The sequence below is a fragment of the Filicampus tigris genome, chromosome 7 (genome assembly GCF_054856515.1).
Source record: "Filicampus tigris isolate MCC_2025a chromosome 7, RoL_Ftig_1.0, whole genome shotgun sequence".
NCBI classification, from domain to species: domain Eukaryota; kingdom Metazoa; phylum Chordata; class Actinopteri; order Syngnathiformes; family Syngnathidae; genus Filicampus; species Filicampus tigris.
Window position 1 is genome coordinate 13,797,732 of NC_141223.1, and position 18,590 is coordinate 13,816,321.

General features: G+C 42.0%; 1 protein-coding gene across 1 annotated transcript in view; it reads left to right on the top strand.

Moving 5' to 3' along the window:
- Window positions 1-349: 349 nt before the first annotated feature.
- LOC147144849 (protocadherin-16-like) overlaps window positions 350-18,590 on the top strand; it is a 100,827-nt gene continuing 82,586 nt past the window's right edge. Inside the window, exons 1-2 of the mRNA XM_086036795.1 lie at window positions 350-736; window positions 8,900-10,717. Of these exons, the coding sequence (XP_085892921.1) occupies window positions 8,921-10,717 (1,797 nt within the window). The 5' untranslated portion in view covers window positions 350-736; window positions 8,900-8,920. The remainder of the gene's footprint in view (window positions 737-8,899; window positions 10,718-18,590) is intronic.

Consider the following 18,590-nt stretch of genomic DNA (forward strand, 5'->3'; position numbering starts at 1 on the left):
GTATTTAAAAAAATGACAATAAAAGTGGCCACGACATTAGGTACACTTGCAAGTCTTAAAGTCTGACATTTAACAAGAGATAATTTGATCACCCACAAATTAATGTTTGCGATGGTTTGAAAAGGCGACTTTGTCGTATTTAGAACTGCTTCTAACATTTTGGATACTATACATGTGTTCGAGACGACATATTAGGAACAGCTCTCAAAGTGTTAAGTGAGTTTTATTGCTCCCATTGATCAAACTTCAATTACGTTATGCTGTCTTCCATACACAGTCCCATTGTAAAAAGCATGGTGGCAGCAGAGTGCAGCATTCAACTCACCCCCACCTCCTTGTGGCTGCTACAAGGTGAAGGAGGCGGAGGGGGCGAGAGGAGGCTGCCAGCCTGCACTCCAGTCATGTGTTGAATACATTACATTTGGGAGAGAGAGGGACAAGTCCGCGGTTGGAGCCCCATTCTCGCAAGCAGTTCTTCTTAACGGCCAAGCAGACATACGACAGTCGCTGCAGATGTTCTGGAGAAAACACACCTAATGAGGAAGTTTTTCCAAGTTTCGTTGGAATTGTGCACTAGTAGGCGTGAGGAGATCTCGTAAAGATGGATGCAACTCTCACTTTCTTTTTGGTTTTTATTGCGAAGCATTGAGAGGAGAGTTTTTGTTATTGTTGTTTGTTGTTGGATGACTCCAATCTCGCCTTGTTGTTGTCGCCACCTGGAAAGAAACCCATGAAGGTAAGTAGCCACCTCTGAAAGTATTGTTGCGTAACTTTTCTTGAAACGTAATGAATGGATGTGCAACTTGCAGTGCACCATGCCAGCGCAGTGAGAGATGTTCCTAATATTTCGGTTTCAGGTGGTCAAGTTTGATCTTCAGGAGATGCTCACAAACCTCATAATGCAAATAATGATAACATCTTTATGCATGCAAACCCGCTTGTAAAGTTTTGCTTTTGTGCATTCACCAGCCTTTTCTTTAGTTTGTTTGTTTGTTTAGAGTTTACATGTACACTTAAAAATATTTTAAAAAATAAGAGGTTAAAAATAACATTTCGACCACTTTTCATATTCTGCAAATAAATGTTCTAAACCACAATATGTTGACAGAATCTTGAATTTTGCTGTTCGTATTTTATAGAAAAAAAAATGTTAATTTTACTCACATATTTAGTACCTATACAAAGCAAAATCATCTTACTTCTTTCCAGAGCTTTATGTACAGTCATAAACACACAAAAAATACAATAAATATTTATTCATAGTTTTCGAGTATGACTTTTGTGTCAGCGTCAAGGCAAACAAAGCATCATGTACAATCATACAAAATCTAGAAAATACTGTATATATTCATTCATTTATATTATGCATCGTATTAGCAACTATTTCCTATGTGCATCTACATGTGTGAGAGCAGTTTAAGTTTGTGAGCACACTCCCATGATGATGCTTCACTCTGTACTGTAAATAAACCATCTCAGCAGGGGTTTAGTCATGCACATTTTTGCTTTGATTTGCTTTTGATGTAACTTTGTTATGCTTCTGTTGTCGTTTTACATACATGAGCCATTTGTTTGCAACTGATCCAGTCAATGTGGAAAGTTGTTGTCAATGAGTCCAAATGCCCACATAATAATTGAGACTGCAAGCATAATAAATGATTAGCCCTCGAAATGACCGTTTGATGCCATATTTTGCCTAAAAAAGTTTTCCAGTTTCGCATAGCCCATCTATCTTAGATACCTGATTCTGATAGGGGCTCATTTGAGCGAAATATAGTTAACCAAAGTACAAATCGTGCTGGAAATTTGGCCAAAATGGGGCAAATATCCAATATCCGACTTTTTGTGCATTCTGTTATGATATACAAGGCCACCAAATATCGTGTCAAAACTGGTGTTGAGGTCAATTGAATTTTTTCAAATATTTGTCCTCAAAATTATCACTTAACTTTGATGCGTGCTAGATGGTGTATATGCAATGACGTTTTGCGATCCGTCTCAGATACTCACAAATGTGGAATGTTTGAGCGGATTTCAGAGAAGGAGTTTCTCAAAATGTGACCCCGAAATAGCTGTTTCAAACCAAAATGGTCCACCTCTTGTTCAAAATCTTGAGACTTTTTCGCGCGTCCTGTTATGATAGAAATGTCAACCTAATTTCCTAATTTTGTGTCGATACGGGAAACTGGTGTTGGAGGCTGATTTTTTAATTTATTTATTTACCAAGCATTGTAGGAGACATTGGATTGTAACATATCACATCAATGACCAATCAAAGGACAGTGGCATGGTGCAAATAAGATTCAAAAAGTGCTTTTTTTACACCCTCCAACATTAGCTTTGGGATAACAAAAAGGTCACCCGAGCTCAACTTTTTGTTGTTGGTTTTATTTTGACGAAATAACATTTCATAACTAGTAGGATGGAATTAATTGAATATTTGAAAACGGCAAAAATTATGCGGCAGAAACAGCGATGATATCTTGCCAAAAATAGTAGTCCGAAAAGTAACATTCCTATGTCTTTTTTGTCATTTTCTCGGCATTCACACAATATAATCCATCGTATTCATACTTTGTCAAAATAAAACAGTACGTTCGAACTTACTTGCAAGTCTGTTCGAACATATTTGAATACATTCAAACGTTCTCGCAAGCAAGTCTTTGCCAGTCAAAATATTTTTCTATTCCACATTGGCAGCACCACACTTCCGTATCAAAGAGACTAACAAAGTGGGTAAGTTGAGAAAACATCATCATTATTACATTGTATATAGTTTTTGAGGCGGCACTGTGGGTGACTGGTTAGCATGTCCGCCTCACAGTCCAGAGGTCATGGGTTAGATTCCGGGCCCCAGCCTTCCTGTGTGGAGTTTGCATGTTCTCCTGGTGCCTGTGTGGGTTTTCTCAGGGTTTCCTCCCACATTCCAAAAAACATGCACGGTAGGTTGATTGAACACTCTAAATTGTTCTTAGGTGTGAATGTTTGTTTGTCTATGTGTGCCAAAGTCAGCCGGGATGGGCTCCAGCATGCCCGTGGCCCTCGTGAGGATGAGGCAGTTCAGATAATGGATGGATAAATCGTTTTTGAGACATTTTTGTTTGGTGGTATGCCATGAAGTTTTCTAATGTGAAATATGTGCTTTGGCTCAATAAATGGCGGGAAACACTATTCTAATTTAAGTCTCTGAGGACCAAAGTTGCCCCACATAAAAAGCAACATTTGCGTATTTTAGGCAAGTAAACTCCAACAATCTGTCCTGCAGGAGCAGTGATGATTCCAAAATCTGCCCTTGTAGTCCTGTTGCCTCAGGGGGAACATTTTGGAGTTATTGATCTCATTATTCCCGGCAGCGTGTAAAAAACCCTCCAAAGATGATGTCATGAGCAAGGCGCCATCCTTTCACCCTAAACGCCCTTGCAGCCTGACAAAGCTGCCGATACACAATCCTGCGTGGGATTAAAAATAATTACATGTGGATCTTTTTGAGATGGCCATGTCGCGCGACCCAGGAGGGACTGGGACTCAAAAGTGGTTGCATTAACAAACAAAACAACAAAAAGCGTTTTTAAATAATTCCCCAGCATTCTAGTCCTCGGAAATTTGGGAATCTTTTGAGGCTGTCTTGACCAGAGCATTGGGGTTTGGAGAATTTGTTTTATGTAGTTCGTCACATTGTGTCTCTGTAAACAACTGATTTTCTTTCATCATTTTTCATCCATTGTTTGCTCTTTTTTTCTTTTATTTCTTTAAAAGAATTTCATCCCAATTAGATGTCACAATAAAAAAAAAACCATAGGCACCACACAGACCCAGACAGCGACTGCTGTATTAGACACAATTAACCCCCGCGTTAACCTTTTTTATTCCATTTCAAACGGGGGCGCATGCTGTGAGGCTATGGTTAAAAGTGAAAACACAACAACGTCATGTATTAAATACACGGGTGCACCGTCTATTTATCTCTCAATTTCACCATTTTAAAGCCACTGTTTGACAGCTATTGCAAATTGCATATATATATATATATATATATATATATATATATATATATATATATATATATATATATATATATATATATATATATGTATATGTATATATGTATATGTATATGTATATATTATATATTAAAAACACAACAGAAACAAAATTGCTTCTGGCTGTCTTGCTAATTAGCTAACCAGTTTAAAACAACAGTACTAATTTATTTAGAACATCCAGCTACAGGATCTATCGCTAAGGCTAATCAGCTTACTCACTTAAAAAAACCCAACAACTATAGTTGAATTAACTCTATCTATCTCCTGGTCTTGGTCATTCGTCATTTTATAAATGCAACAAAACACAATTTTCTGTTAAAGACCTTTCCCATAATACCTAGTTTTTGTGGACATTTATGGACATTTTTGACAGCAGTCTAACCTCTTCACCGTTACACATGATTCCCATCCGCTGACCACCAGTGACCCTGGCTGAGACCATATTCAAACATCCCCCCTACACACACATGCTGACACCTGGCACTGTAATGCGATCCCCATGTGTTTTGAATGATGCCACTGAGGTGTGTGACATTGTGGAAATGCGCAACGTCACACACACACACACACACACACACACTCTCACTCAAATCTATCTATCTATCTATCTATCTATCTATCTATCTATCTATCTATCTATCTATCTATCTATCTATCTATCTATCTATCTATCTATCTATCTATCTATTTTATCTTATCTTATCTATCTTATCTTATCTTATCTATCTTAGCTATCTTATCCATCCATCCATCCATCCATCCATCCATCCATCCATCCATCCATCCATCCATCCATCCATCCATCCTTTCTGATTGTTTTGGCTCTATGTTCGTCATCTTCACGTCCGTCTGTCACTTGTGTTTGTGGTTTCCATTCTGGCTCCATTGAGCCTGGTCCAGGCTGGCACGGCCTCTGACCACAAGCTAACTGGAATGGTTACATGGAGTCAGAGGCTCCAATTACATAGTGGACCGCAACAGTACAAACCCCCACCCCACATCATCCGCACAGACACACGCACACACAAACGCTACCCCCTCCATGCTTGTTGGTGGTTTGGTTGTTTTGATTAAAGTTGTGCAACCATGAGTTTGGAAACTTGTTGATTTATTGGAACAATCTCAAGTTTTTTTTCTTTGATAAATAGGTGGAAAGGAGTATGTCACATCGGTGCGAGTCATACGCTCAAGTTTCAAGCATATGCCGAGTTACTGTGACAAAAATCAAGAAAGTCAAGTCAAGTCAGCACTAAATTTCAAGCAAGTCGAATCAAGTTATTACTTGGTGAAGCAAGTCATAAGTCAAGTCAGTCTTGCTCAGTCACAATATACTGTATATTCACACAGCCATTTTGCACTCAATATTCATTCATTCATTCATTCATTCATTCATTCATTATCTCTACCGCTTCTCCTCACAAGGGTCACGGGCGTACTGGAGCTTATTGCACTCAATATCTTTACTGTTATTTAGCTGTACTAACGCATTCGCTAACACATATTTTTTAATGGTCTCAAACTAGTCTCCATATTGTCTTTTACCTTGACTTCTCAATTAAAGGCGTAAAGAAGCCTATATGAGTTGAGTAGCCATCAGTGAGATTACTTAACAAAACAAAAAGGTGTTTGGTTAGTATCTGTTTAGTCTGTCTGTCCGTTTCCCTCTTTTCTGCAATACAGTACAAGATAAGTTGACTTTGTTCAATATCATGCCCACAATCATAGCCTGTCATAGCCTGGCCAATTGCTGAGTAACAGTGTTTGTTTATTTAATGTATGTCTGGATGTGTTGGTATAATATTTATAACAAATGTTTACTTTGTTGTTTTTAGACTTGATCTTTTTGTGTGTTTTTTTTTTGTCACTTTCTTGTGTCACTCATTTCTACATTTAACCACGTAAAAATTTACTTGAACTTGCACTTCAAATGTGTCCAGGATTTGAATCATTTTGTTCTTAGCTGTAGTTTGCTTGATGCATGATTTGGCCTCTCACTTTTTAATGTAGACGTTCGTTGGCTTGTGGAAGGTGGCAACAGAGCTGATGTATTTTTATTTTTTTTCTGTTGTGAGCATTGCCAAAAGTAAAGATGTGCTTGTCATGTTCCTATGGCGCAGGAAGACAAATTGCACTTCTGCAAGCGAGAGGAATAAAAGACCAAATGTACTTTTTTATGTATCTTGATGTATCAAGATGGAAGACGTGCGCAGTCAGCAGAAAGCAGTCCGCTAGAGTGGAGCAGATGTTTTGATTCTGCATGTAAGACCTTGAAACCTTGGATGCGCGGTCAGTATCGAGGATTCAAAGTAGTCAGACGCAAAGAAAACATGAGATGTGAAAGCCACAAAAGGGATTGACTTACTACTCACTGCAGTCAATCAGCTATCAGCTATTTATGCTCTTTTTGTTGTTGCTAAATTTAAGCCCATTACTAGTAAGATAGCTATCTGAAACACAATAGTTAAGTTCTATCTATAATCCGAGTTAGCTATCTTGTTAATTCACTAGTGAGGTTTATAAACAACACAAATCCCCAAAAACAATTAAAACAATAAAGGTTCTATCTATCGGTCTGTCGTTCAAATCCACCCAATCAATGATCTATCGTTGATTGCTTTCTTGCCACTTATCCTTCCAGCTATCAGACTAGCTAACTATTTATTTATAACTACTATACCTTTTCAGAACTTTTTACATCTTTAAAGAGTGTTTTTTTTTAAACTCAAGATTGTGGACTGACCTCTAGACATTCAGAAACAGTAATGGAGGCCTGTGTAAACTGAGTTCCACATTTAGCGTAGAGATTCCTCTCAGGCTTCATACACAATCAAATCCCCTCCCAACCTGAGATCCCTTTTTTTTCATGCAATTACCCCAGCATGTCTGCTCGATCCATTAGGCCTGCCTGGCTCTGCAGAGGTCCTCTACCCAACCAAAGGGCTGCTTTATTTCAAATGTGGCATTCTTACAAAGACTCCAGCCTTGGAAAGTTATCCTTTGTTTCTTTGGAGAAAGGAAAAATGCCCAGTGTTGCTGGAACATAAATCAATACTGAAGACTTGAAAGTTCAAGCACTTGTCAAAGGTTTCAAGCTCTGGCTGTGCTTCTGTTGCAGCCAAGAGCAGCACTCATAAAACTGCTCAGTGAGTGTGCTACACATGTGCTCACCCTCTCATTTACTGCCATTATCCCCAGTCTCAAAGTGGCAGAAAAGTGCAGGAAGCAAATCCACAGCTCAGTTTTAATGAAGAGATATAAATATCAGGAAAAAAGAGAATGTCCAAAACACTTACCGGTATGTTGATTATTGGATAAAGTGGAAACTCTCCAAGGAGACATACTGTATAATGCATTTTTCGCAGTTTTCATCAAAATACCTGAAGGATAAAGAATTACATTAATCCCAGTAAATTACAGAGGATAGGGAATAGTGAAAGTCCACAAGCAATAGACCCCTCTTCTAAAAATGTTTATATTTTCCTATATTAATATCTTAAAACTATCATAAACACAATCTATGATCCTGTTACCTTTACAAATAAATGGATTACTGATGAATTGATTTCGAAAAAATACACCAGAAGTGAACATGGACATGCACTTGCTACATACTCTGCTGAACAAAATCTAAATGAAAATCATGCAGCATTTGTCCTTTGATGCCCGCTATACTCAGCTATCGTGAAGTATGCCAAGGTCTCGCCTGACACACTGCCATTTCTAATCATCACATTCCTAAATTGCACAACCCAAGACTATACGTGTACTTTAAAACAAGTAAATCTCCCGAGTTGTTGACGTTAAAATTAGCATCTTTTGTTCTGAAGACTCTGAAATTAGTCATGGAAGCATGTGTGAGTGTTGATGGCTAGCTGCCAGCAGAGAGTAATTGCAATGGTGCAGCGCCAGAAAAAGTTCACGTGGTAGACTGCACGGAGCCCTTGGACTTGTGGCCCATGTTCCCTGAGTATGCGACGCGCTGTATCTCTACTGTACAATGTGCTGAAGATTTGCACACATCAGTCAAACCACCAAGGGAGCCTTGAAATTCTGATTGAATATCCACTAAAGAGGCCAGTGTCAGACAGTCGTTACCAAGACGACCACAGGTGGAACTTCAGAATAATCATCAGAATAGTGTTGATTAATCCTTCTAAATTTGAAAATCAAAGGAAATATTTTTTAAAATGTGAAAAAAAAGATAAACCTTCTGGGCTTTGTTCTTTGCGCTTTCATGAAATACATTTGGAAATTCTTTTTTAAATTAACCCTTTTGTTTGATGACTAAAAATGCAGTCACCAATGAACATGAGGAAAAAGGGCACAAACATAACTGGAAGCTCATTTGTATCAAGCTACTTTCATATGTGTATTGAGTATTCAAAATGACAATGGTTCAATGGAAGCTACATGTTTAGAGTGCACACACAAATTCAATCCAGGGTCTGGCTTGACAGACTACATCACTGTCTATTGCTATGGTGAGCAGCAAAAATGAGAGCTGCACCTTTTTAATTAGATGGAGAAGGAGCAGCAGCCAAGGAGATGGGAGGTGGTGTGCTGCGGCATGTGGTTTTCATGTTACGAAGGCGGCCTCAGTGGTGCGCAGGGGGAACAAGGTGTTGACTTATTAGGTGAAGTAAGAGGTGTAGGGAAAATGTTATGTGTGGGTTCTGTGCGGTTGGGATTTGTGCCTGTTCGACATATGGGAAAGTATTTTGTGAAGTTTATTATTTTTCTTAAACCAGCTCACTCTGTATGTCAACACAGAAATAATGCGTATCTCCATTGTTTTTACCACTGTCAGGTTTTGATATTGTTCAGCGTTTTCTCACATGTACTCTATGTGTGTGCAGGTTTAGAAGAAAGGAGGCAAAATGAAGACAGCTGCCAAGGGTTTGGGGAAGTCCACAATGGATCCTTTGCAACGTGACGGCTGGTGGATGAGAAGGATTGTGCTGATGTATGTGGTCCTGGGGCTCGTTTCGATCTATTCACCAGTGGCTCAAGGCACCCTGGATCTACAGCTGGATGAGGAGCAACCAGCAGGAACCATCGTCGGTGACATAAGCGCAGGGCTGCCTCCTGGTATCACGGCGGCGCTCTATTTCATTTCTGACCACGAGGGCACTGGGGTGAGCACCGATTTGGACATTGACGAGAGCACGGGAATCATTAAGACTGCCAAGGTTCTGGACCGAGAACTGAGGGACAGGTACAACTTCATTGCTGTAACCATGACTGGTGTGACGGTTGAGGTAACCATCAAAGTGAATGACATAAATGACCATGGGCCAACATTTCCCAAAAAACATGCTACTTTCAGAATCCCCGAGCAGACAGCTATTGGCACTAGGTTTCCTCTTGACCCGGCAGTGGATGCGGATGGAGGTCATTTCACCACACAGGGTTACCTCATTAAGGATGGAAACACTGGCCAGGCCTTCACTTTGGAGACCAGGAGGGGAAGCAATGAAGTCCTTTATCTGGACTTGGTGGTCAATGCTGTCCTAGACAGGGAGAAAAGGTCTTCCTATACTTTGTCCTTGGAGGGCTTTGATGGGGGTTCCCCTCAAAGAACCGATCAAATGACCTTAGATATCACCGTCCAGGATATTAATGACAACGCTCCTGTGTTTAATCAGAGCCGCTACCATGCCATCATATCCGAAAACCTGCAACCAGGAAACAACATCTTGCAGGTGTTTGCCACAGACGCCGACGAGGGAACCAACGGCATGGTGACGTACGAGATCAACAGGCGACAAAGCGACCCAGATCGTTACTTTGTTATTGAACCTCACACGGGCATCATCACCCTCAACAAGCCACTGGACTTTGAGATGCGGAGAGTCCATGAACTGGTGGTACAAGCCCAAGACAATGCCACGCACCCGGAGGTGACCAACGCCTTTGTCACCATCCATGTCAGAGACTACAATGACAACCAGCCCACCATGACAATCATCTTTCTAAGCGAGGATGGCTCTCCTCAAATCTCAGAAGGTGCACAGCCAGGACAGTACGTGGCCAGAATCTCTGTCACGGACCCAGACTACGGCGAGTACGCCAATGTCAACGTGTCGCTGGAGGGCGGAGATGGCAAATTTGGACTGACAACCAAAGACAATATCATCTATCTGGTTTGTGTGGATCAGATTCTCGATCGGGAGGAGAGAGATGTTTATGACTTGAGGGTTATGGCTACCGACTCTGGCACGCCTCCTCTCCGGGCCGAATCTTCGTTCACAATTGAGGTGACCGACATCAACGACAACCCGCCGCTGTTCGACCAAGCTGTGTATCGGCAGGTTATCCCGGAGGTGGTGTTTCCTGGGAGTTTTGTGTTACAGGTGACTGCCAGAGACAAAGACCAGGGGCCCAATGGGGACATTAACTACAGCATCTTTCGGGATAAAGGAGCCTTTGCTGACTGGTTCAGCATAGATGCCATTACGGGGATTATCACCACTCTGTCCCAGCTGGATTATGAAAAGAACCCCAATCCCAGCATAACCATAGTGGCCACAGACGGAGGGAGGCCGCCATTGTCGTCTACCGCGGTGGTCAACATCGTACTACAGGATATTAACGACAATGAGCCTGTCTTTGATACCAACTTCTACAATGTCTCCATCAATGAGGACACGGCTCCAGGCACGTGCATCCTGGAGGTAAGACACTTTTCAAGTTTCATGTACTTGTGACCGAAGTAAAGAGGAGCTAACACTTGAAGGGATATTTGTCAGAACTTCTGTCTTCCGAGTTTCATGCCAAAATGAGCACCCCCCATTCCCATGCCTCAACAGTTTCCTGGGTGGAGTGTCCTCAGTCAAGATGATAAAGGTTTTTATTTCCACAAAGTCTTTCCAAAGAAAGAAGTATCACTTCAATCACAAAAGGTTTCCTAATTAAGCTGGATGAGCGTGAGAAAATTGGCACCAAAAAAACCGACACAGCAAACCTGAAGTTCAGGGACATTAAAAGACTCGACTAGAGATTCATTATTCAGACATACCGTATTCTTGAGTGTGCACGTTTTTTTCCCTTACAAACTGAATCTTGCATGGATCAAAGACTTGGATAGCGAGTGCAGTACAGACAGAGGGCTCAGCAGACGGACTCTTGGCCGAGGGTTTGGCCTTGGGGAGAGGGAGGGTAAAAGAGAGACTCAGGGCCTCACCGCGACTCCTGGCTTGCGTGCAGAAATAGAAGCTACGAGGGCTTTCTTGTGTGAGGTCCCCCTAATTATAAATCACAGGAACCGCAAGGATGATGGGAGATGGGAACAAACTGACATTGATTATAGAATTTGGAGCATGAAGCAAGGAATAGTTAAATATGCTGTTTTGGAGTAATTCCAGGGTGGGTTGATGAAAATATCTTTAAAACCGCACGTAGTTATCTCGCCAGGAAGGACATTTTGCTTCCTCTTCATTTCCTTCAGCGTATGACAACTTCTTGGTTCACCCTTGCTATCCAAGTATATGTCCGAGTATGAGGAGGCCCTCCAAAGCCAGCACTCTTCAGACCCTCTTGGGTTGTTGGCCGCCAGTGTGAGAACGTACTGGCTTGACTAGGGGGGCCTGTTGGAAAGCCAAACTTCTTAGCCAGACATGCATTACTCTCTTTTGTCATCACACAACATTGTTCAAACACTTTGATATGCATATTGTGATTGACTATTTCAAGTAGTTTCTTTGTTTTACCCCCACAGGTCCCCCAAGCACAGCAGTTAACAATTATCTGTGACTGTTATTTTAGCCATTTTCCCCTTGTGGATCGATACGTGTACAATTTTTTTGTTTGTTTGTTTTGTGTTGTTTTGGTTAGGTTAGAAAAGGCTGCATGGTAAACTATTAGTTTGAAGTCCTGCCTCACAGTCTAGAGGCCCCGTGTCAAATCTAGACCGTGGTCCCCCTATGTGGCCTTCGCATGTTCTCTCCATACTTAACTGGGCTTTCTTTGGGTACTCTGGCTTCCACCCCACATTCCAAAAAGATGAATGTTAGATCAATTGAAAGTTCTAAACTGTCTGTATGTATGAGTATGACTGCTGGTCTATATGTGCCCTAAGATTGGCTGGCAACCAGTCCACAATGTACCCCACAAAGTTAGTTGGGATAGGCTCCAGCTCACCCACAACCCAAGCAGTGGGAAAAAATATATAGAAATAGCATGGATAGTAGAAAAGAAACCTAAAAATAAAAACTAAGGCCTGTTAACATCTACTAGTTCTTGTAATTCAATCTGCTTGAGCTAGGCAAAGAAAATAGGCCATTCTCAAGGGAGGAAATCAGATTTGACGTGCAAAACACGATTTGAAAAACCACAAGATTCATCCATGAGCCAATACCAATTTCAATCTTTGGTATAAGTTCCATTGCAGTGTCCTCTGGATGGTACGCAAGTTAAATATAACTCACTGTGTCTTTCACTTTATATATCAATTGTACTCAGTGGATCGTAACCGCAGTTTCAATCCAAAGTAGCCTATATTCATCACAAATGTGACAAGCCCTCTTAGAACAATAAAATGCGGACAAGATCCAATAAAAATAACAACCAGTATGTGATAAAATGGTATAATTGTGTTTAGAAAAGACTCTCAATTCTTGACGTTGATGTTGGGACAGGCCAATAGGCCAGACTTTTGTATTGGAATGGCAAACTAGAAAAATTCCTCAGGAAAGTTTAAATGTGGCTGCTACCTATTACATGTCTGTAACTCCTGAAAATTTATTGTGAGTTGGAGAACTATTTTAAACTTTGGCCTCAACAAAATGGAAAGTCTTATAAAGGTAAAAGCTAGCATGCTAACTTAAAGCCAGCTAACAACCTGCTATATGCGGTACAGTGCTTAGTTCCCAGAGGTCAGGTACTATTTTGAAAGAGACTAGCTCAAATGCTAACATTCTAACAGATCTTGCTAACATATAGATATCTTGATGGGGATTTTACATGCGCACTGTAGTCAGGTACTATTGTCAAAGAGAATGGCCACACCAGGCAGGTCGATTGAATTTTACAACGTGCTCTGTGGCAGGCTAACATTTTGAAATGGCAAGAAAAGCAGTTTGTGCTGGCTTTTAGATTACTTTGAAATCAATTATGATATTTTAGAGTTAATTTCTAAAATCATGAAGCATTGACTGCTGCATTGCTTATGTGCAAAGACTCATTCACACCCCACTATTATGGTTTTCTCGCTAAGAATTGTCTTTCTGTCTGCATGGGGCCCCTAGTAAAACGGCAAAGGTAGTGGTGGTGGCAGTTGGGAGGTATTCTCCGGGTGGATGAAGGGGAAATGAGCCCTGACAACTGCTGGCATGAGTGACAGAGGTGACACACGCAAACAGGGGGCCTTTTCTGTCCGTGCATCCGAGTCTTAATCTGATTTCACCTCATTTCTCATTAGCTGGCTGTGAGTTTTGATCATATCTCCTCCTCTCATTTCTCCACCCCTGCTCCTGTGTTCATACAGTAATAGAATGGGCTGTTTGTCATGGCATCCCACTGTGGCACCTTGAGTGAGATGATGCAGTGAGTTTACCCCTTCTTGAAGTTGTAATCCATTCGCAAGGCAAACGCTACAGTGTGATTTAAGGTTTGACATCACATCCGCTGATGCTAAGATAAAGTTTTAGGCTTTGTTGGACATTTTCTGCATGCTGAAGGACTATGGTCTGACATAATGAAGCCCACTAATGCAGTTCAATGTTTTTAAAGGGAGCGCTATGGGCTGACACTCAAACACGTCTATTATTTCGTCTGAAATCTTGAAAGGCAGAGTTGTAAGGGTGTGATGAAGTGGCACTCTCACGTCTCCTTTTATGCCAAATGAGAGCGGCTAGTTTATGGGGGAACGAAAGAATACTCTGAATTGCTGTGCATGAAATGAATGGAACAGAATCCTCTCTTGAAATTACCTAAAGTTTTTTTCTATTCAGTCTCAGGTCCCTCTTTTATTGGGCCAGTGGACTTCAGTTACCTTGGCAGAGCGAGGGCATTGGGACTAAGCGAGCTACTACAGTAATGGTAAAAGTTCAAAAATGGATTTTTGACAGAGCCCTAAAAACAGCATTAAATTGATTATTTCATGCCCCTGGAAAAGGTTTAGAATAGCTTATAGTAATCATTTAAACCACCAGAAAATGAATGTTATTCCGAAACACTGATTTCAAACTCAAATGTGTGCATATTATACTGATCTGAACTGCTTTGATTTTTGTAGATGGTATCTATGGATCGCAATGAAATGCTATTGATGTATTATTCCGTCATCAACTGATTTCTTTCTTGTTTGTTTAAGCCCGACGACAGCATCTTTCAGCATTCATGCATCATTTTCAATCCTTTTATTAATTAGTTGGCTTGGCTACCGCAACAAGTAGCAAGCGGCCATGTCGTAATAGTTCCTGCAGTACCATTTAATCTCGCTCCGCTCGCTCTACTTTCCTCAGAGGGCTGTAGAATGCCAGCATTGCTTCGTTACTCTATGCCTCTATCGTCATGTATGTTTCTCTCTGTAATGCTTCCACCTTAAAAGAGGGGGAGAGCGAAAACTTCTCCGCCTCACTGAACCATGTGGGATTTGCATATGAAATCGATCCGTTTCCTCATTTCTATTTGTGTTCAGTTCCTCCGTAGAAGATTTCTCATCCGTGTTTCAGAAGCTGCTTATATGGCAGCTTTGCTGTATGAGAGAGACTACTCATTCTGCCAAATCTCCGTGGTAAATGCAATGATTTGGTGACTGCGAGGTAAAAGGCGAATGCTCGGATGCATTCTTAACATTCACTCTTTTCTTCCCACCCATGGACTTGGCTGTCTTTTTGGAATGGAAATGTCTTCCAGTGTAGCCAGAGGATTTTTTTTGGTTTGTAAACATGGGAAGCCAGTTCTGGAGGTAAGTCCAGAATTGGTATTTTTGCACAGAAAGCATGTAATCAATTCTCACCAGATGTTTTGTGTGAAGAATTTGCGACAAACAAAACACTCACTGGTCTGTTTTCCTGCCAGCTTGGACGGCATCCCCTGGAGAGGCGAGCTGACGCTGCGCTTGGCCTCGTGTGTTTCTTTTTCCCCTTCTGTTAACGACCCGGCTCCTCTGTGGTCATGCACTCTATGCAGCGGCATGGTAAAATGTCAGGAAACTGGATGTGCTACTAAATGCGTTTCCAAATGTAATACTTCCTCGAGCAATCGCCCCTTTGGGCCTTTGTCGGGACATTGACACGATTCTTGGCCCCCGTGCACATCTGGACGGAGCGTGAGCGTTTCGGTCAAAGTTGTCTCGCCGGAGGCTGCCAAGTGCGTTTTATTGCGCTCGGATGTCCATCAGTGAATTCATGGGTTTCCTCAGGCATGTGTGGGGTGGAGGGGCAGCGTTGTGGCCCACAAACGCTGTGGATGGTCTTGCACCAAAAAGAGTCTCTGACTTCCAACTATTAATTACATTTACAAGAGAATGGTTTTTCATTTTTGCCAAAACCATTTTGGATAGGCTTGTCAAATTGAATTATGGATTTGGGGTGTTGGCAGAATGGTGCGGTCGCCTAATGGTTAGCTCACAGTTCAGACATTTGAGTTCAAATCTCCATTGAAACCTCGCTGTGCGGAGTTTGCATGTTCACCATGTATTTGATTTTGTACGGGTACTCTGGCATTCGCCCACGTTCCAAAAACATGCATGTAAAATTAATTGAAGACTCTACAATGTATTAAGATGTAAATGTGAGAGTAAACGGTTGTTTGTGAATATGTGCCCTATGATTCGGGAACTGTTTTAAATTGTGAAAAAAGGCATAATATGTCTGATTTATACGCCAATGTAATTGGTGAAAATACTGTAGTACTTTCAACACTGTAAAGTCAATACAGTGAGGTTCCCCTGGCTGTTAGTATGTCAGCTTACCACCCTTGTGGTAGGTTTGGGGATGGCTTTCACATGTTGACATGCTAAACAAGATTCAGTAGGCTGGAATTTACTTTATTTTTTGGACACTTGACTTGTGCATTTGACAAGGGTTCGCTCAGAGCCTCAGTCTCTGCTGCCTTTTCTATTCCATTTTCCACACAAGGAAATGCATGTTTAATGAAGAGAATTGATGCAACATGGTAGAGTTGGAACACAGATTTGAATGAGAAAACACTTTCTTTCAGTACAAAGAAAGAAATACAAGTGCCAGCCCATAGTTAATTGATTTTCCTAATCGTTGAACTGGGAAAATCCTTTGACTGACCTTTCTTTCTGTGTCTGTGTTATCAAACTAAACAAGGTGAAGGTTGATGCTCTGTGCAGACTATTGTGAAGCCACCATGACAGTCCAGCTAAACATTTGTGAGATTTGAAATCAGCTGCAAGGCTTTCCTGCCCACATCTGGCAAGGAAGGAAGGAAGACGGCACTCTCTTTTGGGACAAGAATATTTTCATGAATGCAGCCTGACTGCCAGAGCGTCTTCTGCAGGTGAGGCAGAACTCAACAGAACTTCGGAGTGTCTATGAGAGAAAGCAAATACGGGAGATCATCCAGAGGGAGAGTCGGCCTCTGGCAGCTGTGACCAGGCTCCCGACGCAACAGCTGGACTCAGCTGTTGCTCCCTCCTTGAACCTCTTCCTCTTGCAAGGGTGGGATCACCATCGAAGACGAGGAAGAAAGTCTCCGTATGACTCCAGACTTGTTATCTCCCCTAGCTTCCTTTCCCACATTGTCCTGTCCTGTCACGCTGCCTCATTTCCTCCCTCTGGAGCAGTGACATGCAGACCGGAGCAGGTGATTGCGTTGCATCTGCAAACCCTCCGGCCTCCACCATTAGAGAGCTAACAGCTTGAGGGTCCCAGTCCGACCCTCCCACGTTTTATCCAATTTGATAATGCCGGTGAAGTCAGGCTGCAGGTGTGTGCTCCTTCATTGGCTGCAGACTCTATTATTCACTTTGCGTCCCTCCTCCACTTGGGACAGCTGAATGAGGCTGAGAGGCTCTCCGAGATGAGGGGCAGCCAGACCTTCTGTTCTCACAGGCCCCTTCGCGCTTTGGCAGTTGCCGGACAAGCTGGGCATCAGGAAGCATCATCTGCTCCTAGTAGCTGTGTGGTTCCTGAACAAATCTGGGCTAAATCACCCATGCAGCCCCCAGCTGTCCATCAGAGGCCACCAGACTGGAGAGCAGAATCCGGATGACAGCATGCCAGGTAGCGAGAATCAGTAACCCGGGGGAAACATGACGCCACCCTCAGAAAAAAACTACAAGGTGTATTGCTGGACAAGGGTGTCCTCGGTCATCTAACATCTAAATGTCAATGTTACTAATGGTGTACAATTAACTAGTTTGTGTAGTGGTGTAACAATACAAAAACTATGAGGCAAAATGCAGCATGCTCTGTTATTGCTGTACTTTGTTTTTCTTGACTGATTGTTTATATTGATGGCGTAGACGTGATTTCCATTCAAATATTTGCGTTGAGACTTTACTTTAGCCGAGGTTAGTACAGACTGCGGCGCTATCCAACTTGCATACAAATTTAGGTTACGCTGCCGCCTTAGGAACATAACTCCGTTGTAAGCCCCCCCGTACTCTGTCTTTTGCATTAATTACAAAATGGGTGCTTCCAAGAAAAGCATGCACACATAAACACACACACAGGCCCTAAAATATCCTAACCGCCCAGAAAATTATCTCCGCATCCAAATCGCAACTGTTTACAAAGAATGCTTCGCTCACATCTGCCAGCGACCTCAGGGCCCTTTTTTATTCACCGCCAGCCTCGCTGCTGCGTTGCTGGCTGCCATTTAAAATGTTAAGCGAGCACAGTGTTCAGTCACACAGGGCGTGCGGTCACACCATTGTATTTCTACTCGACTAATTCGATCCATTTGGTCTGATTAGAACCGGGGAAGGTGGCCTTGCGCCAAAAGGATGAGCGCTAATGTTTGGAAATGTTCACATTTTATCTGTTGAATAGAAAACAGCTGTTTGGTAATAGAGTGTCACTTGTCATATATCATCTGCAGACCTCCACCAAGGCTGTTTAATCCTATTTTTGGATCAGCACCCGAGTGTACGCCATTTTGGATATGCATATATCGCACATGTCAACAATATGTCTGAGATGCATGCATTTTTCAAAGGGAAATTCAGCAAAATGTTGCAAAATTACAATGTTGACACAAAAAAATCCTGGATCCACACCTGTAACTAGTTTCTATCTTGGCCCATGCCCCACCCTTCCATTTCCACTTCAATGAAAACTGATGGGTATTTAGGCTTGCGTGATCCTGCTAATAAATAAAGACATTATGGTACAGCTAGATAATCTTGCAGTCCCTTGTGGAGGTAAAACGAGACCTCGGCAAAGCTTCTAAGGTGGACGGCTTCAGCGTCTTGTGATCCACAGACGAAGAAGACACGACAAACCACTCAGAGACGGATGGTTTGCGGCCAAAGGATGCTCTACTTTTACATTTTGGTTGGCCGGCGTTGTCACTTTGGTTTCAGACAGCGAGGCACCCGGGCCCTCCTCCAGTCAGACTCCCTGTCTGAGG